General features: G+C 41.1%; 1 protein-coding gene across 3 annotated transcripts in view; it reads right to left on the reverse strand.

Moving 5' to 3' along the window:
• LOC147261930 (netrin-G1-like) overlaps window positions 1-23,048 on the reverse strand; it is a 59,209-nt gene continuing 36,161 nt past the window's right edge. For 2 of the 3 annotated variants that reach the window (XM_086204241.1, XM_086204243.1), the window contains 4 exons: window positions 14,810-14,982; window positions 8,839-8,865; window positions 7,660-7,704; window positions 1-2,168 (listed from right to left, as the gene is read on the reverse strand). In XM_086204241.1, the coding sequence (XP_086060367.1) occupies window positions 1,936-2,168; window positions 7,660-7,704; window positions 8,839-8,865; window positions 14,810-14,982 (478 nt within the window). In that variant the 3' untranslated portion in view covers window positions 1-1,935. The remainder of the gene's footprint in view (window positions 2,169-7,659; window positions 7,705-8,838; window positions 8,866-14,809; window positions 14,983-23,048) is intronic. The other variant, XM_086204242.1, reaches the window with a different exon arrangement.

The raw sequence follows: 23,048 nt of genomic DNA on the forward strand, positions 1-23,048 counted from the left end.
TTTAATTTTTACTGTACTACAAGTGAACTCCCAGGTAAACTTCAAAGTTTTTAGTTAAATACTTTCAGCCCACTTTGTAGTTCATGCACACAGTATATTTTATGTCAACTAATTATTTAATACTAGAGTATTGCTACATTTTTCAGACTGAAATTATGGGCCACCGATTTGTTCTGCTAACAGTATCTACTCAAGTCAGTTTTACACAGTGTATTGACCTCTTTCAGATTATTTCTCCAAAAGTTACTTCCATTGTCACGAGTCTCTGAAAAAAGGCATTTGCTAGTCTTTTCATCGACATTATCATTTAATGAGAGGCACTTACAGTAGACTCTAACACAGTTAGGTGTTTCATGACAACCTCAGGAGGAAATTAATCTCTCAAATGAAATTGGTCTCAGCACTCAATATGCCACCCGGTGGGATGCGACTTCATTTCTATTCATTGACCCTCGGTGAATTAAAGCTCATTTCCCGAACGCGTCCCTTCGTGGAGGCTCCCGCAGCAGGATGCAGCCTTTCAACCATACCAGCTCACAAAAACCCTCCCCTCTTCCCATTTGATTCGAGGATTAGATGTGATCACAGATTTTGAGCCAGACAACCTCGGCGACAGCCATACAATCTCCTTTTCCTTTTTCTATGTTTTTTTCCCCCCCAAGGGTCCTGTCTTGTTAAATTTACATAAAGCTGATGGGACGTTGACCTGAGATCCATCTGATTCTCATGACCACCAGGAGGATGGGATACATTACACTACAACCTTAGTCATCAAACCAGGAAGTTATTTGTTAGCTGATATAATGTCACCAGCTTCAGAGAGAAGGTCAAAATAGCGTCATAGGTCCTTTAAAACGACATTCAGCTATTGTCATTGGTTTGCATCTATCTACAGACAAACACCGTGTCACATCGCGTGTCAAGTGTCGTGTTACCACTTGATAAAATGACTAGTATTCAACAACAAGACAAAGACATGTTTCTTTCTTTTCCCTTTGGTGGAAGTGTATTGTGTACGTGTGTATGTAAACATAGTTTTGACAGCAGCTCTCAAATAAAGAGAACCATGTGCCACACAAGCAAAGAAATAATACAACCAAAACTCCTTTTTTGAGTCCACATCTAGGACAGGTCGGCAGCAATAGAAAACAAGTAATACATCTTTTTGCTCTGCGTAGTCATGAAAATATCTGTTTTATACAAAAATTAAATACAATTACTGTATGTTACAACTTCTTTTTTTTTTTCCTCCACACAGGTGAGCTCAAACATGACTACGAAGCCTCAGAAAATAAAAAGTATACTAGATTTGCGTTTGTCAAATGGGCTTAATAATAACAACATGTGCAGCATTTGGCAAAAACAACAGACATCCTTCAGCAAAGTAAAATCACCAGAGTCACCAAAGCACAGAAAGGAGAAAGTAGGGGGAAGAGTGAAGGAAAGGTGGAGAGGAGAGAAGAAGGAAGGAAGGAGGGAAGGAGGCAGTGAGGCAATATGTTTTAATATGTCCCCGTCCGCATTATTATTATCATTATTATTTTTTTTTTTAACAACGTCAAATGATACCTAGAAATAATGTGTCTAGTTTTGTACAGTTTGCTGTCAGGATGTAGGTTCTCTCTGGTCTCAATCCCTTATTATGAAATACCAGCCAATAATATAACCACAAAACAAGAGCTCCAACCGTTTCCTCTGTGAGATTATAAGACAGCAGTGACTTCACCGAGCTTTTCATAAATCCATCAATCACTCAGTCAGTGCACAACCTGTTGCGCTAAAAACATCCACAATAGTTTCCTCGGATATACAAAAGAGTTGCTTATATTGTATGCTGAGCACTTTTGTCCACATTCTGTCCTTCAGGTTGAGAGGTCAGTCTCAACGTGTGTGGTTTTAGGGTTTTGGTTAAGAATGAGAGGCTGCCCAGGTCTCTCAGCAAAGAGAAACAATCAATATCAAGAGCAGTACGAGGGGAAGCTGGAGACCAACGGTGGGATGATGGAAGGAAGCGTGTCCAGCCAATTGGTCATCACACTCCCCCGGACCCTGGCAGCGAGCTCTCTCACACAGGACGCCCGTGAAGCCAGGGGAACAATGGCACCGCTGATGGTGGTGGCATGTGCCGCCGTTCTGACAGCGCAGCATCGCGTTGTCACACACTCGAGCTGCGGAGACAAAGCAAAAAGGGCAGGGGAGACAGGAGGAGGTGATTAATAGATCACGCGGTGATAGGGCGGCAGAGAACATCAACAGGTGGGTTCACAGGGCACAAGCTGCCTCGTCTTGTCTTGTCTGCATCACTTTGTGTCCTTAGAGCACAGCTGACTCTTTAGGGAGGGCGAAGCCAAGGACTTTAGCGAAGCAGTGCAGAAAGAAGGAGGAGGCAGAGGGTGCATATTAAAATGCAACCCCTTTTCCATGACTTTATGATCAAGGAGCACACTGATGTGTTATGGATTTTTGGATATTTTAAGGACAACCAAAGGGACTTGATGCTAAAACTCCTGGCAAAACAAAAGAGCAAACAAGCCATGGCAGTGATGAGGTGAAATAAATGATTAGTGAATCAAAGGATGTGTGAGTATTGTGAAACAGGTCCTCTGTGTAGGACAGTAGAATTAATGCTGCTGCTCTCTGGCACAACTCAAAGAACAGAGAGGAGAAGACACGGGATGATACCTGGCTCCCTCACAGACACCTTTGATATGCAAATGGCAAAATAAATAGTTATTATGTCCTTCTCTGTTGTAAACCATACAACAGTATGTGCACTGGACTGGTGGCCACTGAACCATTCTTTGTTTTCATAGAGCCTAATCAGGTCTACACAAGCTAATATTCATATTTCCAGACAAAAACGCACGACTCCATTATCCCAAGGAGCCTCTCCGCTGGCAGAGGTGAAATCCTGGAAGAGGTAATATTTGCCAAGAGATTTCAGTGTAATTGGATATCTCTCCCTGCATAAATAGTAATTACATTTTAGGTTTTTCAGTGATGTGGCCCGTGCATCAGAATAAACTCAACAAATAAGCTTTCCTTCTGCCATAAAGGCATTGCATTAACTTCAATATTCCTAGTAATACTACATCTAGCTCTCACACACAACACTCATGTGTTTTCATGGCACCTATGGATTTTTATGGATTTTTAGCATCAATATGGAATTTTTGCACATTTTGTGCTGAATACAAAAACAAATAAGTGCCACTCCTACTTGATCGTCATTTTCCCGAATGCTCCGACAGATACGGAGCGGTGGCCTTGTTGCAACCAGTGTTGGGGAAGAGATCTATTTTATTAAAAAGGCAAAGAGCAACTATTTCCATTCAGTCAATCCGGAAAATGGTTGCAGAGATAGTTTTCCTCTCTGCTCGACTGTTGAGCACTGGAGTGAAATAATGAATCTGGCAACAATCCAGCGCTCTTTTATTCAGAGAAACCAAATCGTGACATTTAAAACTGATGTCTTAGAAAGATTAAAACTGCTCTGCAGTGGAAATGCTTAGAGTCAGAGCTGGAACTATGGGATTATGATGAGTCTCTTTGGACAGAAAACAGGGAAATTGCTTCATCATATCATGAACAAGCTCTTTGCATTCGTTCTTTAAATCAATTCTGAACAACACACCGGAATATTGTGCAGATTCATTGCCGAGTGCAGAGCTGCTGAGTGAAAAAAGTTATTTCTCCAGTGAGCCTCCTTTACATACAAGTGTGATGTTTTTGAGATTCCTATGAATTTAGTCACTGACAATTGGGTTACATACTGCATGAGTGAAAGGAGGAAAACTTGGATATCTGAGTTTTACATGGATTCTTTGTTCATTTTAAGGCGGACCACACATTTATTAGTTCCAAAAATTGTGCAAAAATCATTTCACACATTGTAATGCTCACGTATGACCACTATGAGTCTATATGTTCCCTCCATACCACTCGTGCTTGTCAAAATCCCAGCTTCACTAATGCACCACCTGCATGCATGAAAATCCTGATTCCCCGAGGACAGAAACCTGCTGCTGCCCTGTTTTAAGTGCTACTGTAAAGCACCCTGATCTTCTGGCTTCACCCCAATCAGTCGTGTCACAACAGCTTTTTCGTTTTACACTTAATGGAACAACACCTGCTCCGTGTGTTTTGGTAAAGCTTTCCACGGGATCGACCAAGTCTCCACTGTCTAGTCTACGAATTAACTTTGTTGCCTGTGGCCGCAGGATAATTTGTGTGTCCTCCAGCAGACCCGCAGGATCTCTCTAAAAGCATCTGCAGCCCAATTAGTTTGCTCATGTTGAAGCTTAAGCCTGCAGTCACTTCAGGGAGCCACCGGCCCCACCGCCATGACAAAATCAGAGTGAAATAAGACATATTCTCTCTGTCACGTAGACAGAGAGAAATCTTAAGCAACTATTTTAGTTAGTGGGCACATGGCATGAACAAACTCTCTGTTTAACATTTCACTGTGAGACAAATGTGTGTGAATGATGCATTCATACATGCACAGACGCTAATATGACAAGCTTTCATCTTTTTTGTTGAATTCTCAACACGAAATATAAAAAGTTAATTGTTTAAACATTTATGGAATCACTAATTTTTAAAGCAGAATGAGGCAAAATTCATGTTAACAATAAGTCAGTCCCGACAACCGGACTTCACGGACCTCACGCGTCCCATAATGCAACCTGGTCATGCGTTCTCTACCTGGTCAGACTGTCACAGGGGTGACGTGTTTCTGCATGCCAAGGTGGACGTTAGCGCACTGTGATTCACCTCAGTGTAAAGCAGGGAGATTTCTGCATCGGGCTTAGGACTCGTACCTGTGCCATTATGTCCGTGCGTTTCAAAATCCACAGTTCCAGTTTGTGACACGTCATTGTCAGAATCATTATTGTTCTTTCAATCTTTGCAGAGCTTATGCAACTGTTATCACAGACTGAATATTGTCTGTGTTAAACCAACTGAACTTGACAAACAGAATCAGTGAACCTACTTTCTGAATGCAATTTCTGTTCCTGCACAGACAGAAGTTGCTTTTCCCTTTCATCACTCCCTTTCAGACTCGTGCTGGCAGCCAGTGAGAAGGCAGTGGTACGAGTCCTGGCTGAGCACTAGTGTTTTCTCTCTCTCTCTCTCTCTCTCTCTCTCACGCTCAGACATATGTGCACCTCACACTTGTGTCAGGTGTGTGACATTTTAGCAGTAAAAGTGTTACTTATGACAGTTTCATCCTTGGGCTTCGGTGAAACTCAGAGAAAATCCCCCACGGTGAAGTGATGGGAAGGACAACAAGCTTGCATCACGTGACGCACAACGAATGGAATATATTTTCATCACAGATGTCATCTGCTGCGGCTAATTCATAGTCGGTTTACGTCCAACACACCTTGTTGCACTCTGCAGTTGAAGTCTGAGACACTATGACCCTGATTGCAGGTTAAGTTAGCGATCATCTTCCTCGACACTCTGTTTTGATTAAGATCTAAATCTCATGTGGTCAAACTAAGAACAAGTGAACAGCCAACTCTTACCTGATGGAAAAAAAAAAATCACGTTTTCAGCCACATATTTAATATTTGTAATAAGCCTTTATGACTATAGATCTTCCAGTGCAATTAACTACACTGGGAGACAGTTTTCAGATGCAGGCTCTGCTAATTATACACAGAGAAAGAATAGTGTTGCTTCAATTACATTGGATCCATATCTTTTGCCATGATGTCAGGGTAAACTGAAACCCCCATTCAACCATGCCTCCTGTTATCATATTAACATGGAGGCTTCATCATTAGTCATGACTGGAGGCACCCAAGTTCAATAGAAACCGTCGCCTGCATGGTATACATCACTGCCTCCGCAGACAGACAGACGGGAAGGGGGGGGGGGGGGGTTGGTTTCAGCAGACACTCGTCAAGTCAGATCAGATTTGGAAGAAAGTTGCATTGAGAAAAAAAGAGATACTGGTTTGACATCTTTAGAATTTAAATTTAGAGGCTGGAGCAGCCGCTTATTTCTGTTCATATCACTACAAACTGCCATAAAGAATTTTTAAAGTACATTTCATATGACCCATTTTCCTGAAACAACAGCGGAATAATAGTTGCGTGTCTCTTGCCTAGTTGTTTATTCAGTTAGCTTTTTTTTTTTTTTTTGCTCATTCATTTTCATGGAATAATGCAACTCTCTAATCTAATATGATGAATATAATGGTACAAGGGTCTTCTTCCATTTAAGCCCCTCATCAGGGTTCTATAGTAATTACTTCTGAAGCATTTAACACAACAAAAAAAGGGAAAATTCAGCTGCTGCTGATAGCGGTTAAACAGAGAAGGCAAATAGTAACACACCATAAACTAGCTCAATTTAAAAGCCAACCACTTTTACAGAAAAGCAACAAATTAGTCTGTTTTCACTGGGTTGAAGTCTGGGAAACTGATCTGGTCACCTCATTAACATAAATTCCATTGAAAAATGCATTTCTTGTGATTAAGATAAAGTTTTTTGTTATGTAACAGCAACCAATAAAGATGAAAAATTGTACTGATTTCCTTGGAAATCTGAGGGCAAGCTGGATCCGTTGGCAATACGTGACGTGAGCGTAGCGATCGTAATCACACCTTAGAGCTGCTAAACGCGCCACATTCACCTTACCCAAAAATAAATAAAATGTGTGACCGTCAGACAGAGATTTCCTTGCCTAGGCTATTTCTTTCTCTCGTCATGCAAAAACATTTGTAATGAAAGAAACTCCATAGAACCGGCTCTGGTTGTGCTGCAGGGTGGACAGTACCAACAGAGCCGGCATAGTAGGTTAACAATATTACTGCTCGCCGCTGAGGTAATTCAGCCTGGAAAGACGCTGTACCTCAGATGTAAAACTCCTAGTCTATACCGTACTCATCCCTAAAAGCTAACCTTAGCAATGGAGCACTTTTTGGATAGATGTGGTATACATCAGTATGCCATTGTCTTCCTCTGACAATATGTAAACTATTCTGGTACTCGAAGTATATACTGTAAACCCACTCCAGTGCACTAACTTGTTTCTTTCCACCTGCAGCCAACACTGGATTATTTTCATAGGTGCATTTAGTTTCAAGCTTTGTGCAGCCAGACAAGGGAAAAACACCCTTCCCCTGAAATACTGAAAGTTTTCTTTTATTTTCTCTCTTGTGGCTGTGAGAGCAGTAGTGCAGATGCGACTTAGCACTCACTACACAGGATATCTGGGCCCGAGGATTAGCTGGAGATAGCTCCAGATCAATCTACATAAACCCCCCTGGAGCCTCCTCTCTCCTTTCCTCTCCTTCTGCTCTTTTCTTTTTTTCCTTTTTTTTTTTCCTTGTGAACACGGCAGAAAGTTGCACCCCCAAAGAGCATTCTGAGTAATTAAAAAGAGGCCATGATCAAAGAGGTGAGGAGGCTGTGGACTTTAGTGATCATGAGGCATGCAGTCCATCCCTCGCAGAGTTCTCACAACAATAGGTCTGCCTTGTAAGGACCAGTGTGAGTCTGTGTGCATGCATGATGAAAGCGTCGAGGCCTTCGGAAAACATCCTGCTGCTATTTGCATATTCAAGTCGCCAATCAATAAGAAATCAATTCTGTCTGTGTATTGTTAATGTCATGCTGAAGTTACAAAGCCTATAATCCTACCTTGGTTACGATTTGCAACACCAAGAGATGAAGCATTTGCTCGATCTGTGTGAAAATGGGAAATGTTATATATCACACTGAGTTGTCATAGAATTCGTAGTAGTTAAAGCACAGGGACAGCATGCATGGTTGGTTTTTAAATCGGTGTTGTGCTGATTAGCCTCAGAAATACTTTTAACTTTCTGTGTTTGGAGTAACAACGATCGGATGTCGACTCGTCTGCATGCAGCCTAAATGAGCGTATTTTCCACAAGACAAAGTCAGAAACATGTACATATGGTGGCTGCTTTGTTATCCGGTATAACGAGTCACCTTCAGGCATCAGCATGCGGAGGGATGCATGGTGGGAACTACGTCTTCATAAATTTCTTTTCTCTGGCTTCAGGCAAATATCTGTCTGTGCACTAAGAGCAAATATTCTAGTGTGGAAGCGAGAAATTATTCTCAGTAGTGCCTGATGGACTCTATTACTGTATTATGTGCACTACTAAGTCATTTAATTTTGAGCCACACTTGTGCTTTTAGCTCCTAAACTACAAACCAAGTATAGTTAACACAAATGTATGGCGGACCACTTTACAAGCGTTTCATTTCATTCATTTCCATAAAACATACCAAGGAACAGCAGCTTATGAAGAGTTGCGTAAAGATAACTCTCTATATGGTAAATATAGGAACTACATTCATGGTTTTTTTGGCCTTATAGAAATGAATGGGAATAAGTGGCTCCCATAAAGGTGCGAGAGTCAGTTTTGTGCAGTACAACATTAAAAAAATGCAATGTTTTGCAAAATAGTTAGCAGGAAAGGAAAGTGTATTTACTATTCATAAAAAGTGGCAAAAACCAAACAATCATTTTGCAAAAACGACAACTGACATGCATCGGAGAAAATCAAAGTTGTCTCACGCCATGCATCGGGTGGCTTCCATTCATAGAAGTAGGATATTAAAACGTAAATTAAAATGTTCTACCTAACTATAATTCCTGGGATGTATTATTTGTACTATGGAAAACATAATGATGAGAAATGGTAATGTGCTGCAAAATGTTTCACACCCAAACCATCAGCCTAACAGGACTTTGTCATCAATGAAAGAGAAAAACATTAGTCAGCATGCCAGCTAAACAAAACAAAAAAAAAAAAAAAAGAAGATAGAAAAGAAACCTGATCAACTTACGCACAGGTCCGTGATTACTGGGAATACCTGCAGGAAGAGCAGACACACAACGTTTCATTACGCGCTGCACGCGCTCATTTCATTTTCATCTTGAAAAACAACCCAAAAAACATTTCTGTGTGGTTTGCCTTCTATAACAGAAAGCCCATCAACCGATAGCCTGCCCCCGCCTTCCTCTGATGATAATAACAGGTCTTTCAGGGATGAAATGTCAAAAGAATCACAACATCAGAAAAAAAAAAAAAATCCAGGTTTGTCTGTAATGTTTGGAATATATTCATCACTGGCTATTGGTTTGTCCTAAAACTGAGGATTATTTTGATGAGTCAAACCTAACAAATTAAGGTCAGCAAGTTATGTGGTGCAACTGTGGTGCTGCTGTCTTTATTCTGAGACACACGCTATCCGAGGGTTTGGGTTATGCTAATGTTATCAGAGGGAAAATCCTTCACCAAAATGAAAGCGATTTCTGATCCGTGTTACAACCTTTATTGTTTTGTCCTTCTCTGATTATGTTTCAGAGGGCTTTTCATTGCTGGAGACGAGGAGCGTGCATATCCCTGCAGCAGAGAGGAAATCAGGTTTTAAACTACCTGAGAGGGACACCTGAAAGAAGGCAAACTCTTAACAAATAATTCTGTTGTGTGAGAAATGAAGGGCAAACTAAATTGCCCTTTGAAAGCAAAATACATTCTGCAGTCTGATCAAATGTTCAGCTCCAACTCCTCTTCACCTGTGAACCTGTTCTGGAACATGAGATGAGTTGACGCTCCCTGCAAAGTGGACTGTCAACATAATTCTTGAAGTGATTCCTCTTCTGCTCTGCAGGCAACTTCCTGAGATTTCTCCTCCTCCTCCTTTTCTTCAGGAAATCATGGATTTGAGTCACTCTGAGTGGCTGTGCTGCTGACAGCTCTGCCCCCTAGCAACCCCGGGCGCCATTTTTAGGCTCTAATTTATAACATGATGGGTCTTGTATGTTCATGTATCTGAATGTGCAGGGATTTGAATATGTAATAGAGCTCACCCTGTTCCAACCTGTGAGATAAATGACTTCCATGATTAAAGAGGAGGACTTAATGACAGATGAAAGCTATTAAACCATAATTACATTTTGCACGTTCAGCATATTTGTCTTGATATGAGGGCTGTATGTTTAATATCCTCAAAGGAAATATGAGCTTTATATAATGGATAAAGGCATGTTACACATCTTAGCTTTACCACTGAGAGAAATACATATAATTCAAGCAAAAGTGTGTTCATTTAACACCTGGGGGACCAATATTGTTTCGTCACTTCCATGTGCAACATTATTACATTTCATGCCACTGCCAAATAAGTGCTAATATTGCTTCTGATATGGCTAGACCTTGGTTTCATCAGTTCAGTGCAGATGCGGCCAATTGCTGAATTTTTTTTAATAACGGCCTGTCAATCTGAGAGTGAGCACCACATTGCAGGGAGACCTATAACCACAGACGAGGTTCACGGGTAAATCCAGCAATATCTTCTTTGATTTCACAAATGTTCCCACAAACTCACAGCTGCATTGAAAGGTGTTGCACGCACTTTTACACCAAACTTTTGTGTAAATACAAAACTCGCTGCAGCACAGATGTCCCCCCCCCCCCCCCCCCAAAAAAAAACATATGTGTGAAAGAATCTGCATGACTTTAATTGCCTCAGGTTGTGGTTTAAAAAAAAAAAAATCAATAAAATAACCTACAAAATCCTGGTTTGAAATGAAGAAATAAAGTCATTATTATTCAGCGAGAGGTTCAGCTCAGTTATGGTATCCTGCAGTGGCTGTTAAACAAAAGTAAAAATAGCCAGATGGAACATTGTAGTACTCTGGTCCCCATTCAAAATTCTAACTAAGTAGGCATTGATAGAGATTTCTTAGTATCAACAGTAAAAGTACACATTGTAAAAGAACTGTATGTATTCCAGTGCTCGGAAGTGTTTGATCCTCGATCCACTGACCTCTCACAGTCACGAAGGTGTGTGTTCCTGCTGCGATTTAGTCCTCTTGAAGTTGCTGGCCTTAAATTTGAAGGGGCATCACCTTTATCAGGTTTTGTTTTTGATGCAGAAATCTTTTCTGTTTCTTCAAAGTAACTTGTGGGATGGATTCAGATACATTTCGCAGAAAAATATTGCCTTTGAAATGTGGCGGAGTTTAAGCTTCGCCTGTGTGATCTTGGAGAGATGGAAAATGAAATTGCGCTTTTTTTGTGACTGTCTAATAAAATGTCTTTTATATAAAAGTATATTCTCTAAGACTGTGTTAAGTTTAAAGTGTTAAAGACACAGATTTGACCTTAGATGCGCTTATGTTTTATCACTAGAATTTCTAAACAGCAAGACATTTTTCCATATTTGGGTTTTCATAGTTGGATATGATGGGGAGTTATGGCTCAGAGGTAGAGTGGCCGTCTAGCAACTGAAGGGTCGCCGGTCCGATTCTCACTTGCCCTCGTGACCATGTCGAAGTGTCCTTGAGCAAGACACTGAGCCCCTAATTGCTCCTGATGGCCCTGCGATAACCCCATCCAGGGTGAACCACGCCTCTCACCCAATGTCAGCTGGGATAGGCTCAACCCCCCTGACCCTTAATGGATAAGTGGTATCAAAAATGGATGGATTAATATGTGAACGTATCATTTCTGTCCTTTTGCTGTCACTGTGTAGTTATTATTCCTACTTTACTATGTATGTAGTATCTTGTAAACCCATGTGGCCTGTGGATGTCTTGATGCATGACACATAGAAGAAAAATATAACAGGAACACCATTATTATGATTATTAGCATACACAACCAGGCACATATTCACAAGACTCATACAAATCAAATTCATCATCAACAAATTAGGAGAACATGAAACGTCTTGTTTCTGCTCAGATTTACTGAAAAATCCCTGGATAAATAGCAGTATCGCATCTCTGTACAGATCTATGAAGTCTGAGGATTCGAGGGAGTCTGAGCGTCTCGAAGCCCTGCTGTTCGTCCCAACGGACTGCTGTCATCAGAGTCTCTGACTGCAAGGCTGAATCAGTGTGAACAGAGGACCAGAGGGCTAGATCTCCCACCATCTGGCCTAGCCTGGCTGTCCACCACCACATCCCTGAGTGACTGTATTGGATTTATTGAGGCAATGAGCCCCCCCGCCTCAGGCATGGGATTTGATGAATGTGACTCAACTCCCATCCAAGATTATAATGGGGATAATGCAAAAGAGCACCTTCTGCCTTCAAGATACCACATGAACAGGCAGCAAATACCCACCATTAGAGTTCACACTTGTCACGGACCTGCTAAAATCACTGCTCCACGTTCTCACCCCACTAATACTGTAGGAATGATGATGAGGAGTTCAGAAATATATTCGAAATTGAAACTCTCCATGGGAATTATGAGGAATATACAGAAAAATTACACAGGAATTTGTACTTACTGTACGTGCCTTGTCATATACAAACAAAAATAGAAACATTTTGTAATTTCCTATTCAAATATGCATGGAGACATTTCGTACTGCACATTCTAAAAAAAAAAGAAGACAGTTTAAATCCCTCTATTGTTACATGGAGCGGAAATAGATTCTTGAACACCACCAAAAAAAACCAAACAACAAAATTCACAATTTCAACTAAATATCATTTAGCATATCTATGTAGCCCATTTAACCTGGCAGGAGCCCTTGCCATGTGTAATGTGAGCTCCATAAGCTCTGCTGTGGAGTTCAAGATGCTTATTATCTGTGCATGTGATGGAAGATTACACAGTGCACTGTTAAACACAGCTCGTTTGAATTACCCCAAAATGTCCATATATTTCTGTCGATTTGCATATACTCCCATTTATTCCTTTAAATCAATAAATAAGTAAATAAACGTCATCCAAGTTTGAGAGCTTCACTTCCCATGGCAAACTCTGGACCTACGGTACAAGTTATAATATGAAAAGATGTTATATTTCATTCACCCTTATGCTCAATAAATGACTAATCCGGTTTCACTGATTGACAGAATATTGGACAGGAAAATAAACTCTTTAGTGAGGTTGGGTTTGAAGGTTCATTCCTAACAGACAAGAAATTCCAGGACCTCAAAATCGATAAGGTCATGTTAGAACAGCTTGTGTCTCCATGACAGCTGTGTAGCTCCCACCTCTGTGCAGGGCCAGCAGAACTGGGCGAAAGTCTTCAGAACAACAATCAACAATCAAGTGAACTGAGGGAAGTTTGTGTCCTGCTGTTTTATTTTAGAGAAGTATTACTTGCCCATAGGACTCAAAACTGAGAGAAGATGAGACTGACCACACGTCTGATGACAGTAACCCGGCCTGCTCCCGGAAGATGCACAGGCGTGTAGTTTTGATCAATCACATACGTTGTGTTAACTCACTCAACATGTTTTAAGTGCTGTGCTCATATTATGTTTCCGATCGAGTGAAAATGACACCAGCGCTCAAACCGGATGTTAAAAGGTTTAAACCTGAACCCTCGTACAGTTCAGCAGCACCGCAAATTACAGCCTCCAAAAAGACCATGAAAATAAATCACCACCTCTCTCAAACAGATTCAATAAAAAACGAACATTATAATCCTCATGAAGCGACGATTTATTACAAGGCTGTTGTAATATACTGCTTTATTTCTTACCGAGGTGCACCTAATAAATTAACAAGTGATTGTATTGTGGCCGCACCATTAAAAGAAAGACTTGGCAGGTAACTTATCAGGCAGCTGAGGAACAGCAGCTGCTGTCCATTAAAATCAAAGTTAGAACTCAGATGAAACATCCTGCTGGCATGATAGAGCCAATATTTGGTGTGTGCCATGTTTGCTTCCACCATCTTTGTACTTGCTCAGGATGCACCATTTTGGTATTTTTTTTTTTTTTTTGCTGATATTTTACAACTGACTCATCCAAGATTTACAAATGTCTAAATTATCTGCATAATTTTTTTTAATGCTATTTACACTGTGAAACAAAAAAAACCACATGTAAACATGGTTAGTTTTGCCTGTAAAAGCCCATAACTCATCTATTTATTGTTTTTTCTCATCATTGAAGTTGAGCAAAGGAGACGTTTGAGCAAGACTGGGGCGGTGAAAGTGACAGCAGTCGGACCAATAATGATGTATTCAGACAATGGCCAGTTACATGCCAATAGTGATAGTAATAGTTGTTCCTGGTCTTGCATACATGTGGGGACGGCAGGTAGGAGCTGTCTAGTATTTTAAAACTGAACTTTTGAAAAATGTACACATCATGGCTGACCACAATTTCTACAAAAAAAGAAGGAAAAAAAATCTGCCTACATCATCTAGGAGCTGAATATGATGTCTCAGCAATCAACCGATCTGATGGAGGTGTCGGGGGGTTCTAAGTTTGGTTGTTGCTGAATAAATAAGGGCAAAAAATATCTGCAGTGTGGCATGGATAGTGGGGCTTTTAACCAACTGTTATTTGGACGTCAACTTAGCCTTGCAGTCAGGATGTAAGGATGAGGTTGAAGTAAACAATTTAAACAACGGTGTTGTTTTGTTTTGTTGCTGAAGACAAAAATGTGTCCTCTTATGCAGCAGGAAGAATGCTGGATCTGCCTGCCAGAGGAAACAAATAGGATGCTAGTGGCACGCACGCACGCACGCACACACACACACACACACACACACACACACACACACACACACACACACACACCTCAGCAAAACGACAAACATTACAAAACCTCTTTTTTGAGACGAGCAACCTTGAAGCATAGAGCTAATGCGATTAAGAGGCACAACATTCTCTGAAGGGCAGAAAAAACAACAACATTTAAAAACAAAAGAGATGCTAATGGTCACAGCCATTATCAGATACCAGCGTGTGCTGCAATCAGACTGAAACAGTGTGCTGGGTCACTCCTAAATAAGCTGAATGATCAGCCTGAATCAGAAATCCCTCTATACTCACATATATTTGCAGTTCCTTTGGGTATAGGGAGGTAGGAGCCCACACTCCAGGCTCTTCCGTGGTAGTGCCTCTTGCAGCGGCTGCAGTCTGGCCCTGTGGTGTTGTGCTCACACTCACAGCCCAACTTCCCCTTGTCAAACACACAGCTGTTGGCATGCAGGTTGCACTTGCACCTGACACAGAAAGATAACAATAAGAAAATGGAGACATGAATAGGCATCATTCTGAGCCCACTGGAATACACAAAGCCTGCCCTTATTACAGCATCATGTGAGACTTTCAACTTTTTTTCTTTTTTTTTTGACGGGGGTAAATTGAAATCCTGGTGGGTTATCTGACTTGGATCGGGCCTTCACAAAGCTTCATTATGCCCTGCTTTAAAAACACAAGGCCTCATTTGTCACTGCCCCTGCAGAGAGAACAGCGATGCAAATAAGGTCACTTTTGCCACTCTGAGAGCTAAATGAAAGGCACTCTGTCAGAGTTGCTAATTGAGCTCAAAACAGGGATCTGATACCCTGAGAAGCCTGAGAATTTTCTTTCTATTCAAAGTTACTGTGTTATCCAGCGATGAAGCCTTTGTGCAGGTTACTGTCAGAAGTGTTGGTGCAAGGGAACAAGAACCTAATGCAGACACTCTCAGGAAGTCAGTGAGCACTCCCTGCCTTCAGTGAACAATAAAGGCTTACACTGATGGCGGCGAGTCCATAAAAAGAAAATCCCAAAGAGTTTAATGGTGCACGGAGACAGAACAAGCAAGGAGTGGACAAAGGTAGTTGCGGTTGAAGAGAAAACAGGGCAGGATTAAAAAAAAAATAACAGGGAAAAAAGCTGTAACACTTGACACTGTGGACACAAAGGCAAAGTGACATACAGTAAAAGACAGGGGAAATTATGGTCCGATAGTTCTGTTCGGTGTAGAAGTCTCTTGAGTAAAATAAGCTAAGATTCAATCCTTTATGTCTCCTTAGATAACGCGGGAGCATCTTTAACAAAAGCCCAGGAGGTAACGCTGTCTCACAATTCCACACGAGTTCAAGCTCTTCCTAAAACTTGCTGTTGCATAAGTATTTTTCTTTGTCATGCCATAATTTGCTAACCTGACAATGTGCTTCAAGTGTCACTAATGTACAAGTGAATATTCCACTGCTTTTGTTAAGTAATCAATCTGATGTTTTTAGCTGGCTTGTGTGAAACTTCCCAACTACAGTAGAGTACAAATATTCCAGTGACCATAAATGTTCGCGCATTATAAATGAACATTCGAACGAGTTCACATGTTCATTCAGCTCACCGCCGCCAGTCAATCTCTGCATTTCACCATCAACCCCTAAAGCAGAGAAACAGAAGGGCAAATGCTACTTTTTAAATGAAATAGCCTTTTAATCACTTGCTCCTTGTAATAACATGTACATTTACGGCGATTAATCAGCGTTTGTCCATGTATGTATAGAAATGTCCCCCGGAAACTGCAACATATTTATGTATTGTTTATTGTATTGTCATTTGCGGAGCCCTTCTTTGTCCTGCTGTTTCTCAGCTAAGTAGAGCAGGCTACAGTTTCCTCTTTTCCCTCACTTATCTATCATTAATGTGAGATGTCACCGTAGGGCCAGGAAGTCAATTAGAATGGATGTATTTCTGACTGTGGCTGTCATTTCTCTGTCTCATGTTCATTGGCAATGTAGCGCCAGATACCCAGCTCTTCTGTCTCACAAAGGCAAAATATCTTCCCTTAGAAGCACTTTGTAAAAACAAACATAGCCATGATGTGAAACCATGAGCCGCTCAAAGCCCCGGGGACGGGTAGAGTGTCAGATCCAGTGGATGGACCCCCACCTCCTGTATCACCCTGCCATCCTCCCAAGAAACAGAGGTCACCATCTGTAACCTTTTACCCTCTGAGGAATAAAATCAAATAGGGAGAATTATTTTTGGAGTGCATGTGGAATAGGAAACTACAATATCTTAAATGAAGAGATCATCTCTGCATTTCTTCTCCATCAAACAGAGAGTCAAACTGAATCCATTCTGTTCTCTTCTCACTAACTTGAACCACCAGGAACACGCAGGTTTGCACCATGTGGTCAGAAGATGATGAGTTTGGGTGAAAGTCGCGTTAATTCATAGAGCTTTTCTATCTTGACGGTACTCAATGGGCTTTACAACACCGCCTCATTCACAAATTCATCAAGAGGAAGTTCAATATTGAGCTGAGATACAGTCACCAAGGGAAGTGAGAATTGAACCAGTGACCTTTGGGTTACTAGATGGTCTCTCTGTCTCTGAGCCAGGCTGCCCCACCTGTCCGGTTCACCACAAACCAAATTCACCAGTTGGTCAGGATGTAGAAGTTTAAGCTGGTTGGGAAGAGCATTATTGATGTTCCTATTGACATTCTATACACTTAGCTTCATGCCGCAGGTAAGACATCTGTGAGTACCACCTACATGAAATGATTCAAAGCTCATAGAACTCTAATACTTTCAGAGATCATGCAGAAAGAAATAAACTCAATCTGTGATGATTGTAGGGAAAAAAACCCAACAACAACGGAGGAGAATACTAGTACGGAGAGCGTAATGAATTCCCAGAGCAACAGTCTCATTACTGCTGAAAACAACGTCTGAAGTTTGTTTGTAGAGGAAAATCACCACCTTTTCTCAGGTTAAGTGCTGCCTTACAGCTCCAGCAGCCAGGCTGGATGGCTGATCTGATATCACCATGATTTTGTAGCATCAGGATTAATTTTGGGACTAAGAGGGTTAATTATGACGTTGTAGGGGCAACACCAACGTGGCCGTATCAGATCGTGTTTTGAAAGGCACTGAGTGGCTGCCCACATTTGCAGCAACATAATGCTTTTGCTTCTTACCACGCATTCCCCACAGTCCTTAACTTTTAATCAATTAAAGTCCCTGCTCCATAAAATTAATGACTGGGTGTAGCTTGCCATGCAGACAGCAGCAGCTCCCTGAAGTCAAGAGCGATGAGATTTGACCTTCCACTTAATTAAAAACCAGCAAAATCTGGATCATCTGGCCTAACCAGCGCGAGAGGCACGCTGACAGAGTGGAGGATGTGGAGTCCGGAGATCGCTGGGATAACATGCTTTTGCTGCCGGCATTGTCATATTAAAATCAGAGAATTTTTCTGTCCCCACTTCGGGTCACAAGAGGGATGGGATCCCCTATATGTCCGGCCTTTTGAACTGGCCGCCACAATTACAAAGACATATTTTATAAAGTTTTAATGACCTTTAATCCTGTAGCCCTCCCTTAGGAAAATAACCATCTCCTCCATCCTTCCCTTCAACTGCGCCTCTTTAGCTAACAGTGTAAATGCACTCAACAAAAAAAAGAACCCACTATGTAGTTTGGGCTTTAGTATTTGAGATTTTTAATGTCAGGGGTTACTGCTTCCTACCCAGTATAATGGAGATTAATTTATATCTTTTGGCACAAATAAGAAGGATTGAAAACACGTCTAAAGAATGAGCAGATATGGATGAGCAAGGGCTCGGGGATGGATAAGCTTCCTTTCAGCAACAATTATGGACACTGAGAAAAGTGATTGTTTAGTTGCACTAATTGTATTTGTATTTTCCCATAAATCCAGTGGACACCCTTCCATTCTCAGCCTGGCTGTGGAATATTTAGCTTAGCATGAAAAATACAACCAATTCACTGAGGCAATGTGTGTCTATCATCATTTGATTTACAACCTTAGGTGAATATTTTTTTCAGAGCATACTTGAGCATCTAACTTATCATGATGTTTTCTATGTAACTTCAATTTAACTTGTATATCTAAATAAAAGAAGAACCCACATTTATGTTTTAAAAAAAAAATTCAGAAACAGTGCTCTTAATAACTCATAAAACACACTGTTAACAGTTTTCTGCTCTGAGCTGAAATCTGTTGTGCAGGGGCTGGGACATTGCCTCCGGAGCAACATATTGCTGTTAAATTTTATGAATGAAAATATTTAGCGCTGCAAGCAGCACACATTAAATCTAATTCTCCTACGTTGCGAATGCATTGTTATGGAAATTCTGCGATAGTTTCAAATTGTATTTTACAAAAGCATTCAGCAAGGTGTGAATTAATTGGCTATGTTAGAAAACTACTTTTAATAATCACATCGGAAAAAATAAGACATCTGTATGTAATTTATGATGCACCTGGTGAATAATGTTATGTACAGATTGTGGGCTACAAATATGCTAAATGTTACAATGAACAAATGTGTGAATTGATGTGAGGCGAGGGGGAGTTGATGCTGATATTCGGTGTCTTCTCTGACTTCTGCCTAACCTTGGCTTCTCCTGATACTTGGCACTATGTCTACAGGCTCGCTACATCTTACACAGCTGTTCTTCCCTGTGACGGCTCCAAGCATCTCTGAGAAGCAGCAGAGTACAGAATTCATTTAGGGCAGAGGAGCCTGAACAGACAGGAAACTTGTTTTTGGAGTTAAATCAATGTATCAAAGTCTCTTCTCTGGATTTGAAGAGAAAAAAAAAAGTATTTACAGTGACTTGACAGCTTTTCCTATGTTGAATTAATAAATATGAATGGCCAGATCTGAGTGTATGTGACAGCAGCTTGAGTCATGTAGGCCACGTTTTTTTGTTCTGTTGCCATGATTCCCTCTAGATCAGAAACACAGCTACAGTAGCACACAGTTGCTTCACAGCTCCTTAGTTTGTTCTGTTTTTGCATTCTACTGTTTGCATGGTTTGGTTTCCTCCCCCATCAAATGTTAGGAAGTTAATACTCCGGTTATTGACCCAGAATAGGGAGCTGGTAGAAAGAACCAGAGCTAGCCCCCGAGTGCTGCCTGTTGTTGCCCAGGTAGAGGATGGGTTAAATGCAAAGAGGATAAATCCGTACAATGACAACAAGAACATTTTCCTCTTAGAAATACCTTTTTTATCTGAAAAAAGTCATAATTTGAAATTGACTCATGGAACTTTGCAGAGCTTCAGTATGGTAGGGAAAACATCTCACAGTAGCTACATTTTGTGTTTTGTGCTCACACAATTCCTGTTTTCACCGGTAGGACGTAGTCCATTTAAAAAGAAACACTTTTTAGGATCAACGATGTTTTATGACTTTTAGTCGATAGATTAAACATACAAGTTTACATACAAGTGACCTATGTTATAGGACTTCACTTAATCCAGAGGATGTGTAGGTATGTTTCTGATGAAGATTTAGTTCCAACCCAAAATGAGTTCACCTTCACTCTGCCTCTCCCATGTACAATACTAATATCACACAGACACTTTCCCCAGGTATGAGGCATGTGCACTTTTCTCAGCATGTTCAGTCCCTCAAAACAGAATTCCTTTGGAGAAGAGGATGAGTAATATTAATTCCTGCAGTTTCAGAAGTGTCTTCACATCATGTGGCACTCAAGCCTGAAGTCTTGAACAAGTCTAATTTCACTCGGCAGACGCTGGCACGTAGCCTGCAGATTGTGACTGATTGACATCTCCCTCACATTATGTCTGTTAAGGAAAGTCCTATTTCATTCATCCCATTATCGCTCTCAAGCAAGGTCTTAGGGGTGGGATTTGGGAGAGGTTTTGTGGACAACGACTGTTTGTCCACTGACTGTTTCCTAGCAGAGTTCGATGATTAATGTCACGACAATGGTGCTGACAGATGGGAATGACCGACCACACTAGTCTCCCTCAGCTCTATATCTCAACTTCTCACCCATGGTCAGAACCTGTAATGTGTCTCCATGCTGTATAAATACATACTAAGGTTTCCTGAAAACTTTCCTAGACAAGACACTCTGAAAGCCTCACATATCTTGAACAGTCATAGATCTGACAGATATCGAGAGATCAAGGCTGCTGGGGGAAACTTTGGCCTTGCTGAAAGTTTTAGATGAATGTCAGTGTGTTACATGGACAAGCCAGAATAAGCTGCCAACACCTTCCAGGGAAAAGGAGCTTGTTAGATGTCTTGTACATAAGGGGAAGCACCACTGGGATTTTTGTGAGCTGCATGGGCGCTAACATGGGGAGAAATTTCTAGGAAAAAAACAGAGTAAGGGCCCTGCCTTGTGTTTACTATGATCTCATGTCTGCCTATGGCTCTACTAAATTAGACATGCTTTCAGTCCATATGATTGGATTGCATTTGCATTTCTGTTAATGGGGAAATAAGTAGTCCAAAAGTGCAATGTGTGTTTATTGCACAAGTTAGGTATCTTTGTTAGTCTTTAATTGAAGGCTCACGGCTTTGAAACGTCATGAAGCTGCCGTGTGACACTGAATAAAACATGTTCTATGTTACTTGCTTTTAAAAATCATCATTTGAAGTTTAAAGTTTTCAACTTTGAGGTTCAGAGCCATGGTCACCTTGTTTTTTTCTTCTTCCTGTCAATCAAAGATATTGCAACACTCCTGACAATTAACGACCTTTAGCAGCATGTATGTATTTTGTTTGTTTCAAACTGAGGTACATTAGTTAGCGAGCAAAAAATCCTACCTTAGTGTGTTCTTGACTGTTGGCTACATCAATATAGAGGTAACGAAGCTGCAGCACTCAAACAGGGCTGACAAGAAACAGGTGAGAGACTCAAAAAAGGTGGGAAACAGAAAGCAGAGAAGGACAGGGGGAAGTGATTCCACAGGAACGATCAAAACTAATGGGTTGATGAAACAAAAAAGTTAATAACACAAACTTAGAGAGTCTAAAAGTACGTGTCCACAAAGCAAAAAAAATCTCAATGAGGTTTGTTTATCTGTTCAGAATATTTTTTGTGGACTGAGGTACAAAGCTCTCTCTTGGACAGATGCCTCCCCATGAAGACGGTTAGGGCCCTGCTGCACGTTATATTCCGACACATTCCAATCAAATTCCTCCAGACATTATTTTGTTGTATTTGACCTAGAAATTCATCACCATACAGCAGTCACAGATTCTGGAAAATGCTCTTTCAACTGAACTTGAGCAAACAGCAATGATTAAGTTAATGCACTTAATAAAAACCTAAAGAAAAGAAGGCATGTTTGTCGTACTTTGTCACCAAACCACCTTCAGCGAAATCACTGGAGGTGGAGAAACCCATTTAAACTCTCCTGTGTCCCCATCAGCCATTTAAGAAGGAACAAGGCAACATAATGAGTTTGACAGCACTACTTTGCATCGACTCCTTTTACATTTCGAAAGGTATTGAACTCTCTCACAAGGAAAGAGGGAAGTCAGAGAGCCCCACCCCCCCCCCACCCGCCCCCATTACACCAGGCTGTATCACCGTGAAATTGAGGAGTCTGATTAGGCTTGTTTTCGTCGCTCCGTGCTGTGGCCAATTTTGTCATTCTTCGAGGTCTAATGTAATACATCTCAAGCAAATTGTTTGCGTCCCCCCACCAAAATATAAAGTAGCCCCGCCAGGGCTTCCTAAATTGTTGAAGAAATATCAGGAATGGATCACAAGTTAATTCCCCTTGCTTCAATTTTTTTTGGTGGAGGTGAAATGGAATTTGAATTTGCATGGCTCGGGCCTATGCTGCTGAAAGCCTGTGATTTGTTTCAATGACAGGGCCTATTATTGAGGTTGTGTATGATGTAGGTATACAGTATGGTAATGTCTACCCCACCTCCACACCACCCATAGTGGAGGGCCTTCTCATTCATGTGTTGTAAACTGCTGAAGGAATGCATATTAATATGGAAATTAGAGGGGAGGGGGGTGGATGCTTATGCTGTTCACACTGCATGCACTTACCTACTACAGTATGAAGGGTGAAAGTACAAATAAAAAATCTGCAACCGACTTGAAAAAACACACCTTGCCACTTCATTTCTCTAGCAAAACACACATAAACCTCAACACTGTTTGAACCCATAAAGCTACAACCGTGTTTGCTACACCACTGCTAAAGTTTGATGATACTATTCATGGCTGTTGTCCCTCCAGAGATAGCTTATGTTGATGCACTTTCCCTGGCATCCATGTATTATTTACAAAGAAAGCCTGGCTCTTAATGAGTACTAATTAAACGCCGGAGACTGGGAGATGACTGGCAGAAAACATTGCAGCATGTGACAGACATCTGCTGGAAGTTAAGTGAGCAGGCGCTGGCAGAGCTTTCAGTGCCAGCAGAGTAATGCTGAGGGTTGTGTGAACCTGCACTTGAACCTGACTTTCAAACTCTGTCAATCAAGTTGGATACAGCTGTCATGGTTCACGGAGTAAACACTTGGAGGACTG

Source organism: Aulostomus chinensis, chromosome 5, assembly GCF_037954235.1.
Source record: "Aulostomus chinensis isolate RoL2024-O1b breed Wild chromosome 5, RoL_Achi_v1.0, whole genome shotgun sequence".
Taxonomy (NCBI): domain Eukaryota; kingdom Metazoa; phylum Chordata; class Actinopteri; order Syngnathiformes; family Aulostomidae; genus Aulostomus; species Aulostomus chinensis.